This window comes from Alligator mississippiensis, chromosome 5 (assembly GCF_030867095.1).
Source record: "Alligator mississippiensis isolate rAllMis1 chromosome 5, rAllMis1, whole genome shotgun sequence".
NCBI lineage: Eukaryota > Metazoa > Chordata > Crocodylia > Alligatoridae > Alligator > Alligator mississippiensis.
In genome coordinates this window covers 79,239,111-79,257,980 of record NC_081828.1, presented here as the reverse complement: position 1 = coordinate 79,257,980, position 18,870 = coordinate 79,239,111, and the positions used below count along the sequence as shown (strand labels likewise).

At 41.4% G+C, this 18,870-nt stretch overlaps 2 protein-coding genes across 5 annotated transcripts in view; one reads left to right on the top strand and one right to left on the bottom strand.

Annotated features, from left to right (window-relative positions):
* The window catches only part of ZNF830 (zinc finger protein 830), a 109,874-nt gene that overhangs the window by 7,841 nt on the left and 83,163 nt on the right, over nt 1-18,870 (top strand). For 2 of the 3 annotated variants that reach the window (XM_059728524.1, XM_059728525.1), the window contains exons 7-9: nt 108-171; nt 6,454-6,534; nt 7,818-7,894. In XM_059728524.1, the coding sequence (XP_059584507.1) occupies nt 108-171; nt 6,454-6,534; nt 7,818-7,894 (222 nt within the window). Of the gene's footprint in view, nt 1-107; nt 172-6,453; nt 6,535-7,817; nt 7,895-9,682; nt 10,104-18,870 lie in introns of those variants that run through there. The other variant, XM_059728523.1, reaches the window with a different exon arrangement.
* The window catches only part of LOC102558349 (poly(rC)-binding protein 3), a 929,340-nt gene continuing 917,009 nt past the window's right edge, over nt 6,540-18,870 (bottom strand). The window contains exon 17 of one of the 2 annotated variants that reach the window (XM_059728520.1): nt 6,540-7,380. In XM_059728520.1, the coding sequence (XP_059584503.1) occupies nt 7,320-7,380 (61 nt within the window). In that variant the 3' untranslated portion in view covers nt 6,540-7,319. Of the gene's footprint in view, nt 7,381-18,232 lie in introns of those variants that run through there. The other variant, XM_019485690.2, reaches the window with a different exon arrangement.

Sequence of the window (18,870 nt, the reverse complement as noted above, 5' to 3'; positions counted from 1 at the left end):
TCATTTAAACTATCATGGACTTCTGTTCCTGTTGCTTTGTCTGTGGAATTAAAATTTGGTTCAATAAAACATTGGCACAAAATAACAGTCAACATTTTAATATTCAGGAAAGAAAATACTGCAGAAGCATTGCCAGAAGGATTCTTTGATGATCCTGAAGTGGATGCAAAAGTGAGTAATTCTTGTTTTTGTTTGTTGTGTTTTGCCTCACTCTCAGTAATTCTTTTGAGTGTTGGGTTGGGGAGGCTTTTCAGGAAATTCAAACTAAAATAAGCACAAAAGACTTAACTAAGAGAGGTTTATTCTGTTTGTCTATTAACTGGAGCAAATGTAATGTTAATTCTTTTCCATTTCATGTGGTGTTTGACCAGTCTCTTAGATTGGCTTTATTCCTGTGAGCTAGCTGCAGTGCGGTACAGCTCCTTTGTAGTTAAAAGAATTTTTTTATTGAAGCAGGAAGCACTGAAACTCAGGAGTTGTGGGTTATGTTCCCAGCTCTAGCATTGCCTGTTGGCTGGCCATTGGTAAGTAACTTGATTGCATGGTGCCTCAGTTTCCCCATCTGTCAGACAAGGGTAGTGATATTTACTGCATACAGTGCTTTGAGATCTGCTGATGGAAAAAGTGCTTGACAGTATTTGCATTATAATGTCTTCTGGAGCAAAAATAAGGCCTCTGGCCGTTGTTACATTTGTTGTGCATTGTATACAAGTGTCACACAGATGGTAACATGTCATATATAAAACCATTTTATGTTTGCATGAAAATGGTGCATCAGCTACAAAGAAATTGCTTATTGAGAGACTATTTTTTCGATAAAATTGATGATTTAAAAAAAAAACTTGATAGATTGCATACCTCTCTTTTCCAGTGTTGTCTTATCGAAGTGGCAAACAGAGCAGTGGGCTGAAAATCATTAACATGTCTGTTTCTTTGGGAGGGGGAGGGTTGTTTTCTGTTTTTCTATTAAGTCAGTTTCTGTGTTGAACTTGCCTTAGAATGTTCTTGCAGTGCTTACATTAGACCACATCATAGAAACACAGCTGTTTTTCAGTAACTAAAGCAAATACTGTATCTCCGTTTGGTTGATCAATGTTTTCTGATAGTCATGCTCAACAAGAGTAATAAGTGTTAGCACAACAGACCAAGAATGAAAGAACTGTACTAGAATGCATCCTGTTCTTTAATTTTTCTTTATACACTCCCTCAGTCGCACTCTACTTCTTACTGGACAGTGCCCATTTTATTTTCTCTCTCAGCAGCTGCCAGTGCACTGTTTATGCTGGTTGGTGGCATGTGCCCTGAAATGGGCATACCTCATCTTGAAGTATGTAATGGGAAAGGATTATAAAATATTCTTTGCAGGTCATAGATTCCTGTACTACAGTATAGTAATTTCGGAATTTTGTGCCACAACTGAAGTAACTGTGTATATATCTTTTATTAAACCAACTGAGTAGTTGGAAAAGTTCTTTGCAAGCTTTCAGGTGCAATCACCCTTTTTCAGGCATAGGGAATTTCTGCTGTTCTGAGATCAGGGAGAACAGCAGAGACTCCCTGTGCCTGAAGAAGGGTGACTACGCCCGAAAGCTTGCAAATAACTTTTTTCCAACTACTTAGTTGGTTTAATAAAAGATATAACATCTACCCAAAGAACCTTGCCTGCCTATGTCCTTAGATCAACACGGCTATAACCAAAAATCCAGCATGTACATATCTGGAATGGGCAATGGGCACTGATGTCTCAAATTTGGCTAGTGCAGTTGTACATCTGTTTTTACCTACAGTAGTATCAATGTCACTGGTATTTTTCCCACTGGTCTATATGAGTTCTGCTGGACCCACAGGATTAGCAAGAGCATCATATTGTCTGCACCACATCTTTATACTAAGCCGAGAGGCGTGATTGCCTCTTGTGGTAAACTTAAAATGATTTGGGGGTGATGGGGGGTGTATTTAGACACCCCCCCCCTTAATACTTATGTGTAGATGAGGGGATTGGGATTATAGATGGTAATATCTCAGAGGGACTTGTGATTCTAGTTGTATGCTAGCTGCCAGTGTGGAAGAGAAGGCTCAGACTCTGCTGGTCATGGGGACGTGGTCCCAGCAGGAAAGTCTGCCAGGGCACAGGTGTAAACCTAGCTGTGTGACCTCTGTTCGGTTCACATGCTCAGCTCACGTAACATAATTTATGGACCTGGACTATTGCAAAGACCATTTGTTTATAGCCAGGATCACACTGCTGTAGTCCATCAACCTCTTCCATTTTAGCAGACTGTCACAACATTGATATGTGTCAATTTGGATGTAGCTAAAGTGATTCTGTGCTGGATAAAATGTTATGAGGCACAGCCTACTTCTGTCATTTTTGAGTGTTTAAAGTGTCAGGTCTTTGAAATTTGTGGCTACTTGCAGACCTAAAAAACCCCCACAGTGTTTTACTTTAAACTCCACGTGCTCCTGTGCCAAGCCCAGCATATGTCCAGAAGTTAGTCAGACCCTGCTTACCCAACGTCTGTACGGATCGGGTGTTTTAGTGGGGCTTTTTTGGTGCTATACAATAGCTGGTTGACTCAGCTGTAGATAAAAGCGCCAAAAAGCCCCGCTGAAGTGCCTGATCTATACGGATGCTGCAGAGCTGGGTCGAAGTAACCTGCTGCATCTTCTGATAAAGTCTGTGGGTCTGTTAAAGTCTGCAAACAGCCTGTATTTATACCTGAGCCTATTAAAGTATTTAAAATGTTGAATCAGATATATATTTCAAAGAAAAGTAATTCTGAGTTGTTTAGAGTGTAAGTTTTTTATTATAAGAAGTACACAATCATGGACTACAAAAGACATTCACAATACATTACACAGTGCATACAAGCATAGTAGAAATAACTGCCTAAAAGAGAAAGTTGAAACTGTTATTTCCTAGCATCTAGTTTGCTTTGACAGTTCTTAGTTTAATAGATCTTATTTCCTATTATTGCATAAACAGTCAAAAATAAAGCATGGAGATCATTACTTTTTCTTTTTCCATTCCCTGTCTTTTGAGAAGATGTAAAAAAAAAAAAAAAAAAAAAAAAAAAAAGAATGTAAGAAAGAGAGCCTTGCATATTATTCTGTTCAGAGCACTTATTTCTTTAACTCCCTCTCTCATCCTAAGCACAGGCTCAGATATTATTTGACATATGACAATCATATGACAAACTCGTATGATTTATGTCACAACACTTGATGAGGTTCTAAGGTCCTGAGCCTTGTAAGTTTGTGTTATGAGGACAGACTGTCTGATTCATTTGCTAGTCATGCATCTGCTCACTTAAATTTAGATCCCAGTCTATATACTCCTCTGTGTAGGAAGACCTGTGTTCCAGATTTGTTCCCTGGAGGCAGATCTTTTATTTTGTTTCCCTCCCATGCAGGCAGATCTTTTATTTCGTTTCAATTCTAGCATCATTTTTGGATCCATTATTCTCATGGCCCTCCAGAGTAAGTAATTCATGTTTATACCAGGGGTGTATAACTCACCCCTTGTCCATGGCTGGATCTGCAAAGCAATGGCAGTGGAGCCAATGGTGCAAGCAACTAAGGGTTGAACAGCTGCAGGGTGAGTGGGACTGTCAGCACAGTCCTTGCCTGCCCATCTGCTGTTGGCAGCCATATCTACCAGGATCTCCATTTCTGTGGTAGCCTGTGTCTCCAAATTCACTCGCCCACCAGTTGTTCAGCTTGCCAGATTTTATAGACATTAGGGCTGGAAGGGACCTCAGAAGATCATCGAGTCCAGCCCCCTGCCCAAAGGGCAGGAAGTCAGCTGGGGTCATAGGATCCTAGCAAGATAAGCATCCAGTTTCATCTTGAAGGTGTTCAATGTGGGCGCTTGAACCACCTCCAGTGGCAGGCTGTTCCAGACCTTGGGGGCTTGGACAGTAAAGAAATTCTTCCTTATGTCCAGCCTGAAATGATCTTGAAGTAGTTTGTGACCATTCGACCTCGTCATCCCTTGGGGTGCTCTGGTGAACAAACGTTCCCCCAGATACTGGTGGTCGCCCCTGATAAACTTGTAGGTGGCCATCAGATCACCCCTGAGCCTGTGCTTTTCCAGGCTAAAGAGCCCCAGGGCTCTCAGCCTGTCATCGTAGGGTCTGCTTCCCTGACCTCTGATCATGCGTGTGGCTCTTCTCTGGACTCTCTCAAGCTTCTCCACATCCTTTTTGAATTGTGGAGCCCAAAACTGGACGCAGTACTCCAGCTGCGGCCTCACTAAGGCCGAGTACAGGGGGAGAATGACGTCCCGGGATTTGCTTGAGAAGCATCTATGGATGCAAGCCAGTGTTTTGGTCGCTTTACTAGCCACAGCATCGCACTGCAGGCTCATGTTCATCTTGTGATCAATGATGACCCCCAAGTGTCTTTCTTCCACAGTGCTAGCCAACATAGCACTGCTGAGCCTATAAGGATGCTGCGGGGTTTTTTTCCCAAGGTGGAGAACCTTGCATTTATCGGCGTTGAACACCATCAGATTCTCGTCCGCCCACTTGCTGAGCCTGTCCAGGTCAGCCTGGATCACCTGCCTGTCTTCTGGTGTGGATGCTTTGCCCCAAAGTTTAGTGTCATCGGTGAACTTGGCCAGTCCGCTTCTGACTCCAGTGTCCACATCATTAATGAAGATGTTGAACAGTATGGGTCCAAGGACAGAGCCCTGGGGGACCCCACTGGTCACAGGACACCACGATGAGTGACTTCCATCAATTACTACCCTCTGGGTCTGACCCCGGAGCCAGTTTTCCAACCAGTGGATCGTGGAGGACCCAAGGCGACAATTGGCCAGTTTCGTCAAGAGGCGATCATGGGACACCAGATCGAAGGCTTTTTTGAAGTCAAGATATATGACATCAATCTCTTCTCCCTTGTCCAGGTGATAGGTCACCTGGTCGTAGAAGGAAATGAGATTGGTCAGGCAAGACCTACCCACAACAAACCCGTGCTGGCTATCCCTTAAGATGTTGACGTCGGCCAGTCCATTAAGGATGGCCTCTTTGATAAACTTTTCTAAGATCTTCCCCGGGATAGAAGTCAGGCTGATGGGCCTATAGTTAGCCGGACCCACTTTCCTCCCTTTCTTGAAGATAGGCACCACATTGGCCTTCTTCCAGTCTTCGGGCACTACACCAGAGCGCCAAGAGTTTTCAAAGATCCGTGCTAGAGGCTGGGCTATGATGCTCGCCAGCTCCTTGAGTACCCTGGGGTGAAGATTGTCAGGGCTGGCTGACTTGAAGGTATCCAGCTTCTCAAGATGTTCCTTCAGAAAGTCAGCATTAATGGAGGGCAGGGGATCACCCTCACCTGGACTTCCCGGCCCTGTAGCGGGCATGGGCGTCCCATGGGGCTGATGAAAGACTGACGCAAAGTACCTATTTAATAGGTTGGCTTTTTCCTGGGCGTCAGTTGTCAGTTGCCCCATGTGGTTCAGCAGGGGTCCAATGTTGCCCCTGCTTTTCCTCCGGCTCCCCACATATCTGAAAAAGGACTTTTTATTGTCCTTGATGCTCAAAGCTAGCTGGAGTTCAGTTGCAGCCTTGGCTTTCCTGGTATGCTCCCTACAGGACCGGACCAGTGCAGAATAATCCTCCTTGGAGGTGACTCCCATCCTCCATCCTTTGTAGGCCTTTCTTTTTAGCCTCAGGAGGTCTGCTAGGTCCCTGGAGAGCCAGGGGGGCTGCTGTGCCCTCTTGCTGCCTTTCCTCCGAGATGGAATAGACTTAGTTTGTGCATTGAGGATCGCTCCCTTGAGGAGCAACCGCTCTTCTTGAACTCCCCTCTCCCTGTGGTCACGGTTCCTTAGGGCCTCCTAAGTGGAAGTAGATGGGGTACCTTGATTGACTGGATCTAACCTGTAGGGCATGTATTTGACACCCCTGCTCTGTACTGTTGGAAAGGTGGGATTATAGGCATTAAGGTGGTACGTAGCTGTCCTGGTCCTTATGATGGCCAGTAAAATTAACTTTGATTTTGAAAGGAAGGGAGAAACAGTTAAGCCAGTAAGTGGAATTACTGTAGTTTTAAAATAGATACCTCAAAGCTCAAGAACTGGTTTAAGCTGTTGGGTGGGTATCATTTGGACAGCTGGTGGTTTACAAACTGTAACTCAGAATGGTAATGGGATACTCAAAACAGTTTAAGTCCAGGCTACCTTTTCTAGATGGAGGTATCTGCTGTCAATATTGTCATTGTATGTTACACAAAGACAGCACAAATTTTTTTTTCCCTCCAAAACAATGAAAGATGCCTGCCTGCACTATCCTGTTGGTTATTTAAGCCAAAGAGTAAGTACCCTCATGCTCAGATCTTCCCAGTAAACAGCAAAATATATATCCTGTTTATTTTGCTTTTTTACAGTGCCAGCAAGACTTGTTAGAGATTAATAGTCACTAAATAAGCATGGTTTCTCGTGTTCTATAGGTGCGAAAAGTTGATGCTCCAAAGGATCAGATGGATAAAGAATGGGATGAATTTCAGAAAGCAATGCGACAGGTCAACACAGTAAGTAACAGAACTTATGTTTATTGCTTCTAAGTACTGTACGCTATTGAAAAACTACTGTCCCATGCAGATTAGTAGAATGAGTAACACTGTATTTGATAGGTGCTTGTTGTTAAATTCACTGTACAGCTGCATGAAAAATATCCTGTGTTTGCCACTTGAAATTAAGTAGAAAGAGATTTTGATGACAAATATATCTAGCTAAATTGGACATAAATGAGATGGTAGGTACCTCTTGTCAGCTTCCCAGATCCAAGCATTGGACCATATTCTTAGCTTCTGCTTCAATAGTTTTTCACTTAAATCTACTAAAAACTTAAATTAAAAATTGTTAATTAAACCATATAATTAAACATTCTGAATATGTAGTTTGTCTTTCTAAGACATGCTAGCCCTTATAAGAGCTGCAAAAAGTGGATAATCTGGTTTTGGAAAATTTTACCTATATACATCCAGATTGGCCCCAGTTTTCATCACCCTCATTTCCTAGTAGTTAGAGTTGTTTGGAAGTCTCTACCCATAGAGGTTTCAGCTGCTTACTGAGGTCCAGTGTAAAGGATGTGGTCATAAGTACCAGCACTCTCACTTATCATGTTTGCAGACTTCTGGTTGAAAATAAGTTATCATACATATATTGCTAAGAAAATTGTTGTTAAACAATATACCATTACTCTTCAAAGCACTCGACATTATAGACAAAGTGAACATTTATACAGAAACAATAGTGGATATATTTGTTAACAATAGCCATTCATAAAATTCTTCAGCATGGAAGGAATCTTCTGTTATGCACGGACCATTGGTTGCATAGCATCTTCCAGGCACTCAGATTTGAGAAAGTATATGCTGAAAAAAATAACAGGTTAGAAATATTTTGGGATCAAGTGGACTTGTACTAGTACTTGTAAGAGGACTACTGTCTAACTTTTCTTCCCCTGGTCTGCTGCATCTTAAGTCGTTGGATATATGTACTACAAAACAATATTATTGAATTAAAAAAATTCAAAAGGAGAAAGACTCTTTGGCGTAAACTTCTTTCACTTTAAAAAAATTTAGCATCTTTTTTCTTTTTTTTTTAAACACCCTTTACCAATGCTTGTTAGCTCAGAATCACAACCTGTTTTTTTCTATACATTACCTTCTATCTGGGGGAAGGGAGCATATCTACAACAGACTGACTTTGTTGCAACATACCATCCTCTCTTGTTCTTAATCCTAGTGCTTTTTTTTTACTAAAAGAAGACTGAATGGTACTAAATTTACTTATAGCTTTTCTGATTTAGATTTCAGAAGCAATAGTGGCAGAAGAGGATGAAGAGATACGATTGGATCGTCAGATTGGAGAAATTGATGAGCAGATGTAAGTAGATCAGACTTTCACAAACTTTGCCTTCTGTCCTCCCATGAGAGAGGTCATATATTTGAATATGCTCCAAAAATATTGCTGATGCTAATTTTTAACGTTTTGTCCTTTTTGTGGTAGTGCTTTTGAATAATCATTGATGTTTGAGTTTGAATAGGAAAAACAACTTTTTTGCCGAAAATGGTACTATTTAAAAAAAAAAAAAAAAAAGAATTTATAACAGTATACAGCTATTTACTCAGATAGTACTGGGAGCTCTGAAAAAAGATAAAGGGCATACTAACCTAATGAAATTCAAGGAAAGAATAAATTATCTTGGAACAGTGTTGATTCCTTTTTCTGTGACCTATGATTGGTAGCCCTGTCATTTTGTATACACTCCTATGAGCACATATAATAAGCATCTTGCAGCAAACCACACAAAAAAAGTAGGAGCATAACTTTCGTGAGGAAGAAGATACATCTTAATTGTTCACTTCCTGTGCTGAAAATGTACTACATAGAGAGTAACTGTCCCCTTACATCTAACATAAGATGCATGAAAGCTTTTACCAAAGGATGTACTTCATCATGTGAACTCTCACGTGCTGCAGTGCTGGACTGAGATCTCTGAACGCACATTAGTCTTAAGAAAGAATAAGTAACAAAGGTTAATTTAGCAGGTGATGGTACTTGCTATCAGTTTGCACAATATGTGCAGTAAGTTAGCAATTCTTGTTGCAAAAGTAATGATTAAAGAAAAGAAAAAGATTTTTTAGAAATAAATAAGACAGACAGCTGTTAAGCGAAGATGGATTAAAACTGACAATACAGACGATACTGAGGGGCTAATACGATGTGTACGTTATCTGTTATTGGTGACAGTGCATAGGAAAAATGCAGCTAGAATTCCAGAGACAAAGGTGGTTTATACAGCTGAGAATCAGAACCTAGGACAGATTCACCCTTCCTGTTTCTTCACTGTTGCTGGCTGGGATGTTAGTGAGCAATTCTTTTGCTGATGCATAAGCAGGCAAAAGGTCCAGCTTATGTTCTCTTCCCTGTGTTATGCCAGGCAAGTAAGTGAGAAAGGGGTATGAATGCTTTTAAGTAAAAAAAATCAGCAATGATTTGGTGTTTGCTATTGAACAGAATCAGTCCCTTGTAAGAATTAACTTAACTTGTATGGTGATTGCAGAATAGAAACGTATTTTAAAGAAGAGGGCCCCAAACAGGTCAGCAGACCTCTGATAGTACTGTACACAAGGCCATGGTTAGTTGTTCATGGAACATAATAGGGCCTATGCACTTCTATGGTGTGCTCTGTCCAGTTTGATATGGGTGCACGGTGGTTCTGAGAAATTTTGAGGGCTGGTATTTGCTGATTGGTCCGAAAAGCTTAGGAGGCTGTCTCAAAGTGCATGCAAATTTTTGAGAGTCAGACAGGTTCAGAGATTTTGTTTTAGCATGTAATGTTCACGGTAGTGGATTTGCCTCCTGTGAAAAATGTCTCCTCTTTGCATCACAACTGCCAAGAATGATGCCTTGAAATGAAATAGAAGTCTAAAAAGTTGAAAAGAATGTGGCTTGAGCTTTTTCTTTCTGTCTTGCAAAAGGATTCTATATCTTGTTTTAAGCAAATTGTCATAGGATTGAGAGAGATCCATTTAACCTGCTGTTTGGTCTGTGACTAGCTTTGATTTTTCTGTAAGAGAAGCTGTGACTAGCCACTCCCCCTCTTCATTCTTCTGCTTCAGCATGTGAGCAGGCCATAACGGTTAACTAAATATTTTTACCTTTTCATAGTGAATGCTATCGTCGTGTTGAACAGTTGCGTGACCGTCAGGATATGATGAAGGAGAAAGTTAAAGAGGCAATGAGATTAAGAGCAATCCAGCAGAAAGAGGATGAGGATATTGGTAGTGAAGATGAAGAAGAATTGCAAGACTTGTTGTCTCAGGATTGGAGGGTGAAAGGGACTTTGTTGTAGCATTTCAGTGACCTGGTCAGTATACTGTTGATTTGTAGTATGACTTTCTTTATCAGAAGCAAACATTTGTTAAAATATTTATTTTAAAACAAATCATCAGAGATGCTGAAAAGTCAACTGCAAAAAAGTCCGTCTTTATCTTTTGTAGATTTAAAATGTACTATTGATGTAAAAATTGTATATTGTAAATGTTTTCTAAGGCTGAATGTAACTTTCCTATTAAAATTCTTACTATAATATCCTACTGAAATTATTTTAACAAGAAAGTAATTTTATAGTCAGCAGGCCATTCTGGGAGTATAACATAAATTTACAGGATGCTGGAGTTTAGGGCAACCCTGGACTATAATTCAATGCTAACCAAAACAGTGGTGGATTGCACATTGAAAAACAAAAAGCTCTTGTTGCAATCCTGTCCTTTTTAGAAGCTGCAGTAGCCACTTGTGCATACATGATCTTCCAGCGCACAATCTCTCATAGCTGCTCTGTTGCATGTACAAATGACCTAAAAATCCAGCAGATTCCAGAAGGGATTACAAAGCAGTGCATGAATTATTTCTCCATTCTATCCAGCAGAGAAATGGTTGAAATTAGGTTTTTTGTTTTTTTTTTTAATTAAAAAACAACATATGGGATAAAATAATGAACTGGATATTCATTGTTTCTTGAGTAAAAGGGAAGTAGGAAACTATTTCAGTGAGTACTGGCCAAATTAAGAGCCACTGTTTTCAAATATATATATAATTTAGAGCTTCCAAGTCCTTAAAACCCTCAGATTTACTGAGCTAACCAAGGACTCCCACAAAAGTAGTTAGTCTCAAAGGGCATTTTTACACGTGTTCCAGGAGCTATGGGGGATGGGGTGGGCGCTTTAATTAGCAAGCCACGCTAATTAAGCACCCGAGCATCCGGTGTATCAGTGTTCCTGTGCTGAAAAGTGACAGCCGGATGCTTTTAAACTGAAGCTTGTTGAACAAGCTTTAGTTCAAAGTGCCCCGCTGCCACTTTTCAGCATGGGACACTGATACATGTGACACTAGAGTCTGCTGGGGTGCATTAATTCCTACACTCCAGCAGACTCGATCAAGCCTGCTCTGGTGCACTGGATTTCCAGTGCTTCAGAGCAGGGTCCCTGCATGTGTGTAGGAGCCCAAAAAACAGAATTCTGGGAAATCATTTGATTCAATTAAGTTTTTATGAGATGGAAATATAACATGCGACTTAGTTTGAAGGAGGGGGTAGAGAATCAAGGTGGGAGTAGTTTTTTTGCGACGCACATGATTTAAGATGGTCTGAGCTAGAGACCATGTTATTTAAAGGGGAAAAATAAAACCCTGCTGTTCAGTAGGATTACTTCTATTTTGCAAAGAACATGAATGATCTCTCTTTGCCTTTTTGCAAAGAGCATTTTGCTTGGGAACTGAGGCCTGAACTCTTTGAACTGGTACTGGATCTCTGGTAGTTCCTGTTCCCAGCATTCCATCTATACACTTAAAGCTGGTAAGTAAAATTCAAACTTCTTAGTAGAGCAGTGTATTCTCACCCCATCTCCTGGATTGTGCCTGTGAGACTTGTCAATTTTCTTAAATAAATATAAAACCTAGTTCAGCCAAATTCAAGCATAATTTTGCAACTAATGATCTTTTATTGTCCAAATAAGCACTAGGGCTATTCAGAAATCTGCTAACAGTGGTCGCTGTGTCTCTGGCTTAAGTGTCAATACAGTTAACGAGCAGCTTGGCAAATTACTGTAGAATCTAAGAGGGCAAAGAATAACAATTACACTTTGAATATTAGTGTTAACAAAGATGTAATACACTGCAATTAGTGATTAAAAATGAGGCATCTCCCTTCTGAGTTAGCAGGGTGGAGTTGGAAGGATATTTATTTCATAACTAGCAATGTTGCAATTTGGGCAAAAGCTAATGGTACAATTATTTTACTTATGTTCTCCTGCCTTCTAGTCCCCAAGAATTCTTCCACTGACTTCTCATTTAGCATTTCTAGCAGGCTTAATAGCAGAAAGAGGCTGGAGCTGCCGGCACCAGGTTCTGGCTGTCTGCAATGTGGTTTCCTACATTGGGTTTAGTAGGTTCACTTGTCTTTGTGTGGAATTGATGAAGCCCAGTTCAGTGACAGACCCTCAATGACATAGCTGATTCCGAATGCAGATTGTAATGAGCATCATACACTTTAATAATGTTAATAATACTAAAATGGTTTTGTATATCTTATAATTTATGGGTCATGGTTATCTTCATTTTAAGTGTGTGCCTATGAATATCTTTGTTTGCCTACATAAAGAGGGTGAGAGGGGAGCTGAGTATTAAAAACAGTAAAGCTGGCAAAATCTGTTGCCTTGTTTCTTCACTGATGCTTAATGGGGGGTGTGAGACATTCACTTTTAGCATCAAAGAGCTTTAAATCAGACAGTCTTAAATTCTACTCAGCATCCTTTTTAATTGACAAAACAAGAAAATGTTTTTACCCTTAAACACAGGATATTATGAATTATTGGGGGGAGCGGTGAAGGAAGCATTTGGTTACTAGGCAATTCCTTGTCCCTCTGTACTCCATAGCACTGCATGAATTTGTCTTTTTTCTTTAACAAAGGAGAAAGTTAGTGGCTCATGTATATTAAGGATAAACATAGCTTCTGGTTTTGACAGCATTGGTTCTTACTGATTGTGGTGTAGTTAAGTATGAAAACTTGTTGAAGGTAATATATTAGAAGGTCTATTGATCATGGAAGCAATGGTCTCATATGATACAACTTTAAATGAAATGAGTGATAATGGAAGAGAATATGTATACCATTTTACAGTTTCCAGGCATAACTTCTAGAGAGTTTTTGTGACAAAGATTGCAGTGGTACCATTGCTGGCTGTGTCCTGTATCCCCTTCATGTTTAACTGCTAGTGAGACAAAAAAGCAAAAGTCCAACCTGTTTTTTAGAAGATCCTCCCATCAGAGCAGCCTTGAGGACTGCTGGGAGAAGATAATGGTTTTGATTTATCAAGCTCTGGAATTATTCATGAAAGTTGTCCAATGTGTCTGGGAAGATAACAGTTCTGGTGAGATTTCAGATTTAGGGAAAAGCATTTTATATCTAATTTCTATCATACATGCTGCTATGTACAGTGAATGGTAAATTTCCAGATTATGATTAATCAAAAGGAGGAGATATTGAGTTTCTAAGACTTCTTTTTTTTAATTGGGTCTTCTGGTTTTAATTAAGAAGAGTTTGTTTGCAACTGAAGGAAGAGTTCCAGAAGCTAGTCCTGTCTAACCAAATCAGAAATGAAGAGATGCTCTATTTGACCAATAACATTCGGAAGACCATTTCAGATCTTTGTCTACAGATCAGACCACACTGCAGCTACAGACGGACATGTTTGTCGTAAGACAGATCTAGAAAGGTTTGTGGGATAAGAATTGCTAACAGTTTGTCCTGGGACATCATAAAGTACATCTAAATGGTTGTCCTAGGATTGCATCAATGAATCAATGGCAGAAACGAGGCAGTGCATTCAACCACTCGCTAAACTGATTTTTCAAGGGGGATGTATGTACACAACAATCCCAGGATTTTTCTGTTCTGGAACAAACACAGGCACAGCTTGTCCTGAGACAAAGGCAAGGTCAGTTCCTAGCCTAAAGGAAATAAATGAAGGGGAAAACAATAATATGTGCAAATCCTTTTCAGCATTTATTTATAATCTGTTAGACCTAGAGAGCTGATTAAGGGTAGCAGCGGGTGGGGCTGGAAGGGGACAGCTGATCCAGGGAGTAAAAATGCATGCAAAAAAAGGGTGGTTCCTAAACCAGTCTGCACTCTACTCACTAACAAGAACATTCCTATATTAACAAAGGATTCTCTGCAGGAATGAACATGATTTTTAAAGTTTGCTACCTTAAAGCCTGGCTACTGGTAATAGTTAAGAACATAAGTGCCATACCGGATCAGACCTGGCCCATCTAGCTTAGCATCCTGTCTCCGATAGTGGCAGTAGTAGATGCTGTTGTGGGAGAGTGTATGAACAGGGCACATTTAGAGTGATTCATCCTGGCATGTCATCCTTGGCATTCATAGGTGTTGGTTTAAGGATGTGAGGGGATACATCCCTGATTGCTCAATTTAATATCTGTTAATGGACCTGTCCTTCAGGAATTTGTCTAACTCCTGTTTGAACCTGGTTATTCTGTGGCAACGAATTCCACACATTAACTATGTACTGTTTAAAAAAAAGTGCTGCTGCTTTGTTTTAAACTGATCTATTAACGTCAGTGGGTACCCCTCAGTTCGTTTTCTAGGACTTGGTAAATAGCAGCTCCCTGTTATCCACACTTCGTGATTTTTAGGGACCTTTATACTATCCCCACTCCACCTTCTCCTTTCCAAACTGAAGAGCTTAGTGTATCGGGCTCTGCAGGACAATGCCTACTTCACCAATCCTGGGGACTTTGGGTCGGATCCAAATCAACCTTGTTTCCTCCTCGAGGCTTAGACGAAATTTAGCTCAAGGCCCACTGGAACTACCTGATGTGGTCCAGCTGTGCCTAGTTATCCTCCTGGCTTTAGGAAGACAGGCCTCCGGATATATTTCCAGCACCCTCAGAAGGATTTGTGCCAGTCAGCAGTCCATGGCTTATATTTCCTCCTTGTCTCTGACTGCTTCCTCAGCTTGTCTGTTGGCAACTGTCCTGTTCCCCACTTCCCTGTTCTAGCCTTGTTTCCTGTGCTGCCTGGCGCTAAGCTCTTGCTGTTGTCTTGGCATTTATCTTGTCAGCAACCTATCTTACTGGGATCCTTTGACCCCCAGCTGACTTGCTGCCCCTGGGGCAGGGGGCTGGACTTGATGATCTTCCAAGGTCCCTTCCAGCCCTAATGTCTATGAAATCTATGCGCTTCTATCGCAGTCCCTGACTCCTGCATTTACTGCTTGACTCCATTTCCTGACTTTGGCCTGACTTCCGGCTTCTTTCATGCTCTTCCTTCATACTGATGTAGAGTGGTACTCTGGGCAGCACAGCCTAGCTTGGCACCTATCTTGGCCACTGCTTCTGTAGGAAGTTTGGAGCCTGTGTGGTGTGATGTGTTTTTCAAGTGCATGAATCAGATGAGAATTCAGTCCTACAACCTTCCTGCCCCCTGAGGTATGTGACCTCCCGGAAATCAAAAGAGCTATTCAGGGACAAAGCTACAGATTGTATCTTTCATTTTTCATAGTTTGACAGGGTTCACAGTGCTGCCTTAGTGGATACATCCCTTATGAACTGCTGACATGTTTTAAGTCCCTGATATCAGGTGCATATGAAAGAATATGACAATATTTTAAATAATGTAATCTTTTAGGAAGTAAAGTGATGATTATTACTTTGATGGAAGTAACTTTAGAGTTTTTGTTTTTCCAAGTATCATAGGAAAGGTCTCCTGATATCCAGCATGGTCTTAGTGAACTGTAAATATGGATCACAGAAGCCCAGTGTTGAGTGGATAGTCATGTTACTAAGCAAAAGTCACAGGTAGTTCTATTTTATATGGCATTCTTCATGCAACCTGTCCCCAAAGTTCATTACCAAATTCCCTAGTATGATTTCAGGCTCAAACTTCATAGCAGAGAGGGAAGAGGACAATGATGCAGCATGATAAAGGGATCCTTTCAGAAAATTTTGGCTGAAATTGGAAGGAGATTTTGACAAAGTGGTAAGAAGTTTGGAGAAGATGAAGATGAAGGTGAAGGAGCTGTCAAACTTAGTTTGCTGGGATATGCGTTAAGACAGTAGCAGGAGTTGGAAGTGAGGAGACAGAATTTAGATACTTGAAAGGCAGGGAGATGTTACATTTTTTAATAGAAAATTAGCAGAAGTGGGCAGAGCATGGTGTGGGTGATTTTTTTTTTTTTTTGTATGTCTGAGAAACTGAGCTGCCATACTACACAGCATGAAGAACTGGGACCTGGGCAATGCCTTAGAGAAATCGGTTGCAATTATCAGCAAGGGGGGCAACAAAGGCTTGAACAAGAATTTCAGCAGAGCTGGTCAGGGTGGTACCATAACAGAGATTGTTGGGTAGAGAGGGGCATATCGATTAGCCAGTCTTCTTTGGATTCTGGCACAAAGAAGTGTGCAGTGTTTTCAGGACAAAAAAAATGTGAAGATCTGGTTCCTGGTCCAAAGAATTTATGCTCTAGGAAAGAGGAGCCATAGAGAGATGCTATCAGGCAAGTGGGGGAGGGGGAAAAATAAGGCGTGAGCTATAGACAACAGCAGAGATGCAAAAATAATTGAATAAAAGAAGTGCTTATAAATCAGGAGAGTCAAAAGTTCCCTTGAGACAGAAGTGCAAACGGATGCAAAGGCTTGATTTTAAGGCCAAAGGAGGGGTGACCTGCTCACAAAGAGGAATCTGTTCAGATGTGAGTGGTTTGAACTTTCTCAACAAAAGAAGGGGAAAAAAAGGGGGGGGGGGAGTGCATGCAACCTTTTCAGCACCAAATCTGAAGCTCTCAAACAAAAAGATTATATTTAAAAGACACAGATGACAAAAATGATGAAAGTCTTTGTGAGGCAACTTATCTTTTTTTCTCTAGAGCAACTGGTACCTGGGTGGTATGCTGAAAATCAGGAAGGGTGAATTCATATTTAAAAAGGCAGCTATGATTGGCCAAATAACCTCATCTGCTTATATTAGTTAGCATTTATTATAATTTGTGGTTTCAAACAAGGAAATTACAAGTAAGGAACAGACCTGTTTGCACATGTTTTATTGGCTTTAGCCTCTTCAAGACTTAAAGCGGGACATTAAAAAGCCCTCATTGTTCAGAGACCTCCCCAGTATTTAGATGCAATTAAATAGTTGAGGAATGAGGAATTATTTTTGTCTCAGCTGGTGGGGACAAGCTTCCTGGGGTGTCTCAGATTAGAAATACCTGACTCTTTCTGGAGCTGCAAGATTCAAATTGTGGCAGAGACAGCTCAGGTCTTCTGTGCGGATAGTGAGGATATTTTGTGTGTGGAAGCTGCTGCTTTTTCTTTTTGTTTTGGGCTAGGCTCCATAAAAGGCTTGGGCACCTCGAAGTGGGAACCTCAAAGTGCCGGAGTCCACAAAACCCTGACCTACTAGCCCTCCGCCTTCTGCAGTGGTGCCTAAAATCTGTGGGCACCTCTTTTTTTCTTCAGTAAAGTTTCTTGAATGCATGCATAATCTTCTGCTGCTGTCCTTGCCCAGGGCCAGTCCAACCATTAGGCGAATTAGGCAGTTGCCTAAGGTGCCAAATTTTGGGGCGGGGGGCACCAAAAGTATATGCAGAACAAAATAACATGAATGTCTTCTAAATAACAGCCCTGGCCAGCTACGGCTCCACCTTGGTTTAGGACCTTTGATTCAGTAAGGGGAGAAAGACCTCTGAAAGACCTCTTAGAGGAAAGATCACTAGAATTGTGACTCCTACCTTTTTCTCTATATTGGAAGGGGGGCACCAAGGCATACAGTTCACCTAGGGCACCAGTTACCCTTGGACTGGCCCTGCCCCTGCCCAGAACTGCCTTAGTCTTGCCAGGGCTGGGCAGCTCAGTGCCTATGTTGCTTAAGCCCAGTGAGGAACCTGAAACTCTTACATCTACCTCACCCATGGACAATGTGTAGGGGGTGCATGTGGGTGCACATGCACCCCTGAGATCAGCTGTGCACCCCCTGGAAGCACCAGCCACAAAACCAGAAGTGCACTTCCAGTTTTGTTGCTGATTTGGCAATTAGCCGCTGGCCCCCCCCTTTTGGCGACCCCCCCAGACTTGGGAGGCATCAGTTGCCCATGACCTCAGGGTTGAGGCAGTAGGCATGCTCTGCCTGTGTCTATGCACATCTACAGAATCAGGCTCTGCGTGTAGCCACAGGGAAGCGTAATAGCCACTTTCTGTGGACTTCCTGCTCTGTCTGAATGGGGCTTCAAGCCCTAGCTCTTATCTCTCACAGTGCTGCCCTAGCTACTCCAGCATCATGGTACACTAGTCTCTTCCTCTTGAAGGGGTTCAATGATGCAGAAAAGACATTAGGATTCAATGGGCAAGACAGAATAGGTAAGAGTGGCCATGGTTTTCTAGTCTGGTTTGTGGTTATGGCACTCTGCTGGGAAGTAGATGATGCAAGTGTGAAGCCCCTCAAGCAGAGGAGAGAACTGAATCCCCATTTCCTGCCTCCTGAGGGCTCTAACTACTAGACTTTTATTTGAAAAGGGGACACAAGCATCATCACATTCTGTTGTGCTCTGAAAGACATGAATGACCCCTGCTTTCTGAAAGAAGCTACTTGGGTACCTTGCTTCCTGAGTTGTGCCTCCCAAGTAAACGTAAGCCTTCCAAGACCTACTTATCTAAGCTTGGGAGAGAGCGAGAGAGAGGCTTTTAGACGCATCTCTCTTTCCAGCATTTCCTATGGACAAGGTTAGATGGCTCCCTACTCAGCAGACTGTATTTGCTGGATCTGAGGCAGCTAACCCTTCTCTGCATTGCGTAGGGAACACTGTTACACTATTTGCCAATGAGCACTAGGACCTTTGGTGTGATGACATTAAACCTTTAATGAAAACAAGCCAGTTGTCTACGACCTTTGACAATCCATAAATTAGTGGTTCTTCTGTGACACAGTATCAGCTTGGTTACAAAGAACAAGTTTTGAACAACACAACAGCCGTATGCACAAAGCTACCACGTGGTTTTAAATCAGGAAAAAAATTTATTTATAAAAATGTCTCATTTAATTTACTGTCAAGTCTATAGCTGAATACAGTTGGTTCTGAACACTGCCGAATACAGTTGGTTCTGAACACTAACAGCCCATGCTTTTATACAGACTAGCTAAAGCATGAACATCAACAAAAATTAACCAAAAAAATTTTTTTGCTTTATGTTATGAGCCACAACAGTGTTAAAACTGGAACAGTAATGAAAGCAACACAAGGGTTAGGAAGCACAGTTGCTTAAAGAGTAAAAGAAGTATTTATGT